General features: G+C 34.5%; 1 protein-coding gene across 1 annotated transcript in view; it reads left to right on the top strand.

Moving 5' to 3' along the window:
• Positions 1-11,263, top strand: part of LOC108978542 — a 28,424-nt gene that overhangs the window by 13,009 nt on the left and 4,152 nt on the right. Inside the window, exons 2-3 of the mRNA XM_018948873.1 lie at positions 7,880-8,652; positions 11,086-11,251. Coding sequence (XP_018804418.1) covers positions 7,880-8,652; positions 11,086-11,251 — 939 coding nt within the window. The remainder of the gene's footprint in view (positions 1-7,879; positions 8,653-11,085; positions 11,252-11,263) is intronic.

The following is an 11,263-nucleotide window of genomic DNA, read 5'->3' as shown; positions in this document are numbered from 1 at the left end:
TTTTAAAATATGGTGTATTCTATTTTTTTTTCGATATTTTGTTGCTTTTGGCTAGCGGAAGCCCTGCACGTGTGCTGTATGTGTGCGCGTAAAGGACAGTGAAAACGTTTAAAATGATAAATGGCTATTTGTTGCTGCTTTACGCATAATTTATTTATTTTATTTTAAAGTAATAAACGAAAGTGGTTTTGTGTTGAGTGTTTTATTCTTATCTTTTTGTTATTTGTTTTTTCGCAGTTGTCTAAAAATGACAGCGAAATTTCAAGTTGAATTCTGTGTTTCGTTGCCAAGTTCTTTCTTTTGTGATTTATTGCTGCATGAAAAACTATTTCATATGAATTTATGTCATTCTTAGTCACTCAGTCRAAATTATGACGGTATATTAGCATGGGTTTTTTATTTAATGATTTTTTAGCATATGATAAAACGATTATACTMATTGGTAGCGCATTAAGAAAGTTAGTAGTTTCCAAGAAGTACTTTCATTTACAATGTAAACAAAGAAAAAATTACAATAATATTTTGTGCGAAAATCTAAGTTTCCTTTGAGTAATAATATATTATAGTACGACACAATGTGACTGATCTATCGACAAAATACGAAACAAATTTTCTACTACCCAATAGTATAATTTTGGCAAAGAAAATACTTCACTTTTAGATTTTCGTCGACTCGAAAAATGTCATTGCCATTTGTTTGAAGGAAATACCCATACATACATTGTGACAAAAAAGTATCCGGAAACGTAAAATATTTAATTATTCACTAATATTTAATTGAAAGTAATCTCCACCAGATGTAATACACTKATGCCAAGGATTTTTCCAGTCATTGAAACACTTTTCATGAGCACTTTTTAGGATGGAAATCAGCTACTTCAAAAAATTTTGTTTTTATGTCTTCGATCGACTGAAAAGGAGTACTCCAGGGAGCGGCAATTTCAATTTGAGGAATATGAAAAATTCACACGGGGTCAATTTGGTGAATACTATGGTTGGTCGACGTTATTTATTGCGTTTTGTCTTWAAATTCGGTCACAATCGTTTCATGTGATGGTGTATTATTATGGTGTGAAATGCCGTTTTCGACGGATATTCTGATATTCTCACACAGACGCCTCAATACGGCCAATCAAAACTSCTTATTGACCATCTATTCCGCCGAAAGAAATTCATAATGGATCAAACCACGAATATCGAAAAAATAATGTGCATTATATTAATTTTTGAGTGGCTTTGGTGTGGTTTTTTTAGTTTCGGCTCTTTCCTCCCTCCATTTCGGTGATTGTTAACTTGTTTACTTGTCAAACTTATAAACCMATGTCTCTTCGGCAGTTATACGTAATGCTCTCCATGAATGTGGGATCGGATTTCACACGATCAAACATATCCAAAGAGACTCTTTACGGTACTCTACCTATCTACTCTATTCATACCCAAAATATCCATCAAAATCATTCGAATGGATTTGCGAGAGATGTCGAGCTCTCTCTAATGCTTGGCTGAACTCTGGACTGTGTTTGAAAACTTTGCACTACTCGTAAGCTTGTGTTTTTGATAAAACTGAATCACCTTACGCATTTCCTGAAATTCGCAATGATTCCGCCAAGGAAATTTGGTAAGAAATAAAAATTTTGAGAGAAATTCTTTGTTCGATACAATTTTCACGTGATTTTTTGTCAAAATGTATATATTTACTATACTATATGCCAACAAAGGAATCAATAGAAAAGAGTTTAAGAAGGAAGCCTTACGTTAGTTAATTCTAATAAAATTAATTGACTTGGGAGTTGAACCTGTGGGTCAAAGGTTCACACATAGTGGCCGTGCCTTTTTATTTCACTCCTGTAAAAACTGAACGTAGTCACAGCATCAAAAGGCGTACCGACTCTTGGCCAACAACAAACAGTAGAGTTGAGTTGTTGAGTTAAATAAGGACAGACAGCGGCATCACCCACTACAAACTACTAATTGTTTAACGAAAACTTTAAAATTGATAAATTTAATACTAGTACAGTTAATATGGTTGCCAGCCGTTGTGATAGGTTCGAAGCGCTTTRTCGTACCCAAACGGACCGGTAGTCTGAGCTGTCCATGTGAGATCCTTGTTCGACCTCTAAGTCCTTGTAGACTATTTTAATGACTTCACGTTCTCTTTTTAGCGAAATGTACTTCGTCATATGTTTTATTCGAAATCATGCAGCATAATCGCGGTAAAGCTTGTTTATTAAAACAAATGAGTATGACGTAAATACTACAATTTATGGCAGTTAGTTTTGAGGTAAATAACACCTACATACGAGTGTGCGTGATTCTGCATGTAAGCAGTTATTGTTTCCAGCACAACAGTTATAACACAACAGTAATAACGTGTGTGTTTGTGTATTTCAGCAACTCACTGACGTYTGAGATTTTATTGCAAATATCTATTTTTAAGCTAAATGAAGTTTGCMMCGAAGTTTGTAACACCCAGAAGGAAATGATCAGCTTGATGAGCTAAGTCGATTTGGAAATGTTTGTCGGTAAGCAGGTGAATTAGTGCCTAATTTTTTGAGATATAGTTCTGAATTTTTGCATTCGTACATTTTTTTCCATGAAGCTGCATATTTGTTGGAATTGTTGATGTTGCACTACTATAGGATATAGCAGTCATACAAACTGATCGCTCAAAATCAAATGCTTGTACGGAAAACTTTTTTATTTGACGAGGTATCTTCACAAAACGTGGCATAGATTATTGTCGTAAGCAATGCTACATTCGCCGTATATATTTTTCAGATGGCACCACTATAGCATATAGCTTCYATACAAACTGTTCGATTACAATCAAGAGCTTGYAAGAAMAACTTTTTTATTTGACGAGGTATCTTCACAAAACGTGGTATAGCTTATTGTCGCAGGTCAAGCTTCAATAGCCGAAAATATTGTTCGGCTCGGTCCTCTAAATCTTATAGYTGCCACACAAAATTACCAATCAAAATTAAGAGAAAGATCTCTTTTTTATGCTACATATAATAAATAGACCTGTGCAGGGTGTTATAGCTTCAGAAGGTTATGCCTTTTCCTGTTATTTTATACAAATATACCTACGTAAGGCAAATATGTACATGTATGAGTATTTTCGCTTACATACATACATTGTATGTTAATCGTTTTCTACATTTATCACGAAATATTGATTTTTTACGTATTACTATCTAAATACTAAACGCAGATGCATAGTTCATACATATCTACATTTGTAATCATTATTATTTATTGGTTTAATAAATATGCTTAATTAAATTGTGAGTGCAATAATGAGCTGCAGAGTGAGTGATATGAATGCACTCGATGGGGAGACTTTGTAGAGCCAGTAGAGTTGGTAAAGCTGGCTGGCAGCAGGAAAATCCTACASATTTCTAAACATATATATAATACATACAAGTAAATATCGTTATCTGCATTACAACAACAAAAGTCGTATGTAAACGCTTTCTCATTGAATGTGTAGTGCATATTGTTTTCCACTCAACCATGAAATTATGCAAATATTCGCAGAGTAAATGATAAATATATTTATATGTATATATACATATGTACATATATAGTATGTTTGTTTGTTTGTAGGTAAATAAAATGTTTGTTTGTATGTACTCATATGCTCGCATCATAATTTAGCCAGGCATAAAGACAAATATGACCAGAGCAGCGTGCCTGTGAAAGTCACAGTTGAATTGGCAGAAACATAACTCGGTGATAAATATGCGCGCGCTCATAAGTATGCTATATTTTAAACACTCACGCATGTGTGTGTACATATGTATGGCTGTAAGCTTTTTTATTATTATAGGGGTGTGATATWACTAACGATTGTTAACACATTCATAGTCATATTTGTATTTATCTTCAAATATCTACATCATACAAACATTCAAACAAATGCATACAAAGATGTGCACTTGTTAGTATGTGTGTGTAATAAAGTAAACCAAAGCTGTCGTCACAGTGTCGCCGTTTGAAGGAATTCGCTCTATGCGCCAGTAGGGACGGTCATTCAGMGTACGAATAATGTGTGCCCAGTAAACAAAAATTGTTGGAAATTCTAAATATATTTTTAATTAGACAAATTTTTTAAGTAAGGAATGAATTAGACTAGAACAGGTCAATTGAAAAGTTCCCCGCCTATCGTACTAAAACACATTTTTTTGGCAAAATTGTTTTTTTTTTTTCAACATAGTTTACACTGACTATAGCGTCCTTTCAACTTTTCGATACAATTTTGTAGTACGATTTGTCCTTTGCTTCAAAATTTTCTTCAGTTTCGGCAATCACTTCTTTATTTGAAGAAAATTTCTTCCCAGCGAGCATTCTTTTGAAATCTRAGAAAGGGAAATTTTCGCTTGGGACTAGATCTGGAGAATGCGATGGATGTGGAAGCAATTCGAAGCTCAAYACATGTACTTTTGCCATMATTCTYGCTTCGAATTATCAACTCATCAACCAAGTTTGGACAGAGATTTCTCATACCTAAATATTCGTGAGTGATATCATGTACACATTCAGTTGATATCTTTAGAGTGTCTGCCATCTCGAACAACTTCACTTTACGGTCAGCCAAAATTATTTTGTGGACTTTTCTGATGTTTTCGTCGGTAACAATCTCTTTTGGGCGTCCACTGCATTCACCGTCTTCGGTGCTCATTTCACCACGTCTAAACTTAGCATACCAATCCCTCATTGTTGATTTTCCTGGGACGATGTACGCAAACTCGCCATCAAGTCAAGTTTTCACTTCAACTGTATTTYCCTTCAAAAAACAATATTTATCAACTCGAGAAATTCGATTTTATTCATTTTTGTTGCATCACTTACAATGATATAACTAACAAAGTTCCACAGCTCCATGTGTCTTTTGAAGGCTAAAGCTAACTAAAAACCATATGGATTTAATTCTAGTAACGCCATTTATATGTGAAGCCGGGGAATTTTCAATTGACCTGTTAGCTTAGTGCAGAAGAAGCAATAGAAAAATGTGAAAGAAATTTGTTACAAAAAAAAAACATAATAATAATAACTTCGAATCGTTTTGGTAGGCTCTTTTTGGAAATTTTTAAGAAAATTTTAGCTTTTAAGAAGTTCAATAAAAGAGAACATATGGTTACTTTTGCAATAAGATATAATCGCTTATTATTTTATCGTTATTCGATTATACCAGTTTAATGTATTTACACCAGTTGTTCCTTCGATTCACTACTATCGAAAGTATGGTGAGCGGAATACAGCTAATTCAGTGAAAACGATTGTAGTTGATTGTATGAGAGATAAGGAAGAAAATACTGCTTATATGACTACAATTACAACATTAAGATCAAGAAGTTGTCGCAAGAGGCAGGAAAACAATTATTAATGATAGGAAGACAAAGTAAATAAAGAACTAAATGTCGATTTAGAAAAGAAGGCGAAAGAGATGGAAAAGAGATGGAAAAGAGAATGTTGATACAAAAAGTGTAACGAATTTTGATTAAATGTTTGCCAAGCACAGATTTTTTCAGGACAAGGAACGCAAGTAACGATGGGTACTGAAAAGAGTTCTCAAACCCGTTTTCTCCCTTCGTTTTTTCTACATGCAACAACCACTACTGGTAGAATCCTTCGTCAAAAGGAGGAAATCCGCAATAGAAGACATATCAGTCTGACTTTCATAGACTGAAGTCGACAAACTTATTTTATGGAATAAACAATTAACAATACTGAACTAAACTTTCATTTTTTATTTTTGGTGCTCCCAAGAATCTAATAAAATCGAATATATATTATCGGCTTGTTAATCCGAAATTTAAAAATATATCTAAATATCTTTTTTAAAAAGCAAAMTTATTTCTGCTTACTGGGTATCAGTTTAAATGGTTTCGCATACATTTTCATGAGGATGTGCGCCTGCAAGTAGACTTTGTATTTGCTAACTACGTATGTATGTATGTGTGCATTACAGCGTCTTTTCATTAAACAATACTGAGGATAAATGCTATGTTAAACAAGTGCGAGTTGGAATTTATAATTAAATAGCACAACAATTGAACTGAAGATTTATTTACACCGATGCACAGGCTAATGGTTTTCTTCTTTAATTTAACTTAATGCAGCTCACTTTATGATATGCATATATGAAGGTTAAAGGAATTTCATTGCAAAGCAGAAATTTACGTTCTCCTGACTGTTTATAAAATTTAAGTTTTTTTTTAATTTTGATTATTTATTTTTTGTTGCATTCATCGCGTCTTTAAGTCGAAGTTTTCCCAAAGGTTTTTTCGTAATCGAAATTGTCTAAGACATAACTAACAAAGTTTTTATTTTCTCTATACATGAAACAGTTTTATATATTTGCTATATATTCTCTATATTAATATATTTTCTATATATTCTATACTCTGTTCCATCTCTCATTCCACACATTAYTGCTTTCCATCACAACCAGTTCATTCGGTAAACTGTTATTTTAAAAGATTTTAATACTTCATCAATCAATTTGTCATTTTCTGGAAGTACCACTTGAGCGCTCCAATACAAAAAAAGCACAGATACATAAATAAATATATATGTATATGTGCATATTGTATATATGTGTATAACGGACACAATTCTATCYTCATCTTCTGCAGAATAAAGTCATTGTTTGTTTATCTCAAGGATTTCATTTTAGTTTCCGTTGGTAAGTTGTTGACACAACGAATGCCCTTAGTTTGAAGAGTTCGTCTTGTATGTAGAACAATAATAAAGGAAGACATTTAAATAGAATGAGGGAATATACATTTAGTATAAAATCATTGAAAAAAAAAATTGTTTCTTTCGCTATGCTTAAGTGGGGTACAGTTTTAACTGGTAATTTATATAAAAATTTAATTTGAAAAATTTTATTTATTCGAATCATTTTATAGAACTAAAAAATAATAAAAAATATATGTGTGAAAAGAAAGTGGATAAAATAAATACATTCTTCATCTAAGATTGGTTGAAATCTATATCCTAGGGTAATTGAATGCTTCAATGCTTATTCATTATCCATAAGTTCTACTTTGAGAAMAATGGCATATAAACATGATTATATGTATACTAAAATGGCTTAAACCCTCCCTACCTACACCTCTTTGTAAATTAGGTACTAAAGATCTTAAAATTATTTCTCTGAATTAACTTCGGAGATAGAGAGTTCGGTGGAAGGAGGGGAAGTAATGTTAAGTATGTGCCTTCCTAGATATCGGAGGTGCTTTTCACAACACGTTTTCTACTAACTGGCTAAAACTGATCACCAATCCCTCTAAGCGACCATCGACCTGTTTATAAGATGCTCCAACCCTTGGGCGCAGAGAGCTAGAGATGGCCAACATGGTCAAAGCGACTAAAGCACTGATGGTGTGTAAGGATTGTCAGGTCGTTGTACACCATGATCGTGCGACCAATAACCACCGAATATTATGTTAGAGTCAATATGTAGAGTCAATAAGATCTTTATATCACTGTTCCAACGAGCATAAAACAAAAAGCAGGCTACTAGAACCGGAGTCTTACTCAGAGTGCAGTAAAGATAAGAGGGCGAAGGTAGAAAAGATAACTTTGAATTAYTGGCCTGAGCCAAGTAAAACTATTATTGGGAGGGTAGAAGCTCAGAAGGTTCAAATAATCAATCAATTCAAATTTATTCAAAGATAAAGTAAGGGTACTGATGGGGTCTTGATTATTTTCCAAAAAGAAAAATAGTTAAATTTCTTAATACATTAACTCTTCGAGAGCTAATTTAAAATTTCTCGAGATAAGACTTAATATAAGTTTAATATTTAAAATTTTTCTTTTRTATATCTTCAAAACCTTTTGATTAATACTTTCTTTATTATACTTTCAGACCCTGTCGTCTACTTTCCCATGTCTGCAGTAAAACTAAATCTGCCATTTAACGAAAAGTCACARAGTATATTTTCCAAAATACCAATTGGACGCTTTCAAATATTGCCCGTTGGTAAAGACAATGAGGACAAAACTAAAGAATATCTCTACACTTTGGATAATAACGAACTGTTGCATGTGAACGGCAGCACCGGAGAGGTCTTCATGAAGGACGATTATCAAACCACGCAGAAAARGACGAAAATAATTTTAACCGCCATACCACGGGATGAGCACAATGCGCTTGACAAAATACCGCAAATGACATTGGAAGTGACGCCACAGGCGGAAGCTGAGTATTGCGCGAATTTGGAGAATGTCTGCTTTTGGGATGCAGCGCAGTACACGATAGTGGAAGATGCCACTGCTAAGGAGTCGGAGCAGTTGAGTACTTCCGAACCTTTACGAGTGGGTACATTAAATCCACGTGCCACACGCTATCTCTGCCCCACGATGGATGTGAAATACACGCTAACGAGTGGTGATAAATATTTCACATTAAAAAATAATGAAATCTATACTAAAGTACCACTGGATTATGAGTATTTCAACACAACAGAAGTGAAAAATTTCGCAGTGAGCGTCGCTTGCACTATTAAAATGAGCGACGTTAAAACGTTGGTGTTCAATAAGACGCTGCATGTGGCGCTTTTGGATCGCAATGACAACGGACCGGAGTTACAAAATGAGGGCGTCTACAATTTCTTRTTGGATAATCCACATTTCAAACAGGTTAGTTTTGTGGTAACTACGCACAATTTACTTGTCGTAAGGTGGCAAGTGGGGCGTTGGAGTTCGACGTAAACTTATYGATTGTTTTCGTTTTGCCTTATCGCCCAATGCTCGCTGGTTTCACCGTAAAAATATATTTTTTCTTCGTATTATTTTTGGCGTAAGTGTGGCTGTTATTATTACTACTTTTATTTTTTCGTCTGCCAGCGGGTCTGACGTCTTTCGTGCATTTTCCAACGCTGTTGGCTTTTATTGCATGATACCGGCAAACTTTTGTGGTAAACTAATTCGCATCACGCAACCGGTATCCGTCTTGTCGGGTTATGTACAGACCATCGCACATATAGCTATATATATTCGTATTCATTATGACCGTCTGCTGTTCGTCTGGCTTGGCTGATTGTCTTCCTTGTAACGCGCCTTCTTTCATTTGTCTTAACTGTCTGCTAGTTTGGTTGGGGTGGTGGTAACTAAATTTGCAAATCGCTAGTAATTTCCGGCATTTTTTGGTTTAAAGCCAATGTTACAATCCGTTACGGAAATGCAYGGACAGCAGTGATTTCATTTTAGTTTCATTAGTGAGATTAAAGTTAGATCCGGGCATTAAAAATCAATTTCTTAATTAAAGCCTATGCAAAGCTTAGATACTTAGATTGATAAACGAGGAATGCACCGCGACCTAGCGCCAGCATATTGATAAAGTCTAATATAYTGCTGTGTGCTAGCGAAGCGGTGTGATCCTCAAGCTTAGGYGTCACCAAGAAAACAGAGCTAAGTTTGACATTGTATACAAAAATGCCGTCCATTGTAGTTATTGGACAAAGAAAGTACGTTGCTTTTGTAACATCTTGAAAGAACAAACTCCCTTCCCCCTAATGTTTTTGATAAATTTCCTTAAGTTGATGGGGCCAGCTCTGGTAGACTTGGATCTAATATGGTGGAAAATTTTACCAGAGATGGTTGAAGCTAAGGTAATACGATTAAAAATCTTAAAAGGATTACTCCATCGTAACACAGACACCTGTAATCCTGTGTGTTTGGATGCCGTAATCGGGTTCCAAAGGAAATGCGGATCATCATTACTAAAGAGTTACTAAGATAAGGTTGTATAAGGCTGGTCTTAATCGAATGTATCAAAATATACCTTATACATATAGAAATAATTGAATATTGACAGTAATCAACGGGTTTGATAACTATTAGACCAACTAGAACTTCGAGCAAACCCCACATGTCGCTTCTCAAGAAAATAGTAATTACGTTGATTAAGAACGTAAAAATATTCTCAACCTTCGGTATAACCGCTTTATCCGTTCAAGAACGAGTCACTATGATATACTATGGGACACGAATGTGTATATAAGACTAAATAATAACGGGTTTTTCAATTAAAGTTTTTTAAATGAAACAAATATGGTTTCGGAAATCGTACAACCGAGGTGGCCAATTRACTGAACCATTTTGTGATTCACCAAACTTGGTTTCCAATTAATCGATTGTGATATATGCCACACCGCATCTTGTCCTTTTGGAACCACATATTGGCCAAGTCCATATCATCCAATTCGGGTCAAAAATATTTTCGCAAAATTCGTCTCAATGACGCCACAGAGATGCCCAACGCTTGAGAACGACGTGTGAAAGACTGATTTCGGCCTCCCTCAATTGTTGCACTAGCGGCAGCAATATTATCGACATTACGGGCACTTCTTTGTCTCACATACATGGGAAAATTTTATACTGTGAATGGGGATTCAAATATTTCCACTAAACGCTCAATTGTTGCTCCGACAGGACGCTTATGATGACCATAAATTGKACGTAGCGCTCTTAAAGTTGAGGCCGCTGACACCGAATTTCGGTGGTAAATTTTAATAATTTCAACTTGTTTTAGGATCGTATATCTTTCCATGATGAAATATATACTGAAGAGAAATGTCAAAAGCGAGGGAAAAAATATGGCCTCGTTTATATTAAACTTAAACTTTTGCAGCTTCGTTATTAAAAAACTCGATATAAAAGAGTAATGATTCGCTTTAGTAAAGACCCAGATAAATAGTTAGAAACTTTATAGAAAGAAAAATAATATAATATTTTCACGTACCTTTTTTAGCAGAGGCATTAATGTGTAACGATCGAAGCGGAAAAATTCACATAATTTTAATATTGACAACCGATTACCATATAACAGATCAACCTACGCAAAGTTTACCTCGACATATCCTACACAAGTAATACATACGAAGAGTTTAGAATGAACTCTTCATTTTAACCTTCCTTTAAATTAATATATATATCTTTGCTAATATTGCTCAGAACAATGATAGTAGACATTTCCTGTGCCTTTATGAAACTACCTCTAAAATKTATTTCGAAATAAACATTTAACGCATTTATATTTTGCTAGAAAACTCACACCCTTTTTCTTTTCAGGACGAACCAATTGGGAATAAGATTATATTCACGGATAGAGATTCGCTCACATCGAACACGCATTTAACTTATCAGATTTTCAATGACACCAATGAATTGGTGCGTCCCGATTGCACCGGCTACGAAGCAGATCATACCGGCAAAATAAAGTCCATCTTCAGTTGTCGTAAGTACGGAC

The sequence above is a fragment of the Bactrocera latifrons genome, unplaced genomic scaffold, assembly GCF_001853355.1.
Source record: "Bactrocera latifrons isolate USDA-ARS-PBARC rearing strain unplaced genomic scaffold, ASM185335v1 scaffold_124, whole genome shotgun sequence".
NCBI classification, from domain to species: Eukaryota; Metazoa; Arthropoda; class Insecta; order Diptera; family Tephritidae; genus Bactrocera; species Bactrocera latifrons.
The sequence above is the reverse complement of the archived record's forward strand: the minus strand, read 5'-3'. Positions and strand labels throughout refer to the sequence as shown.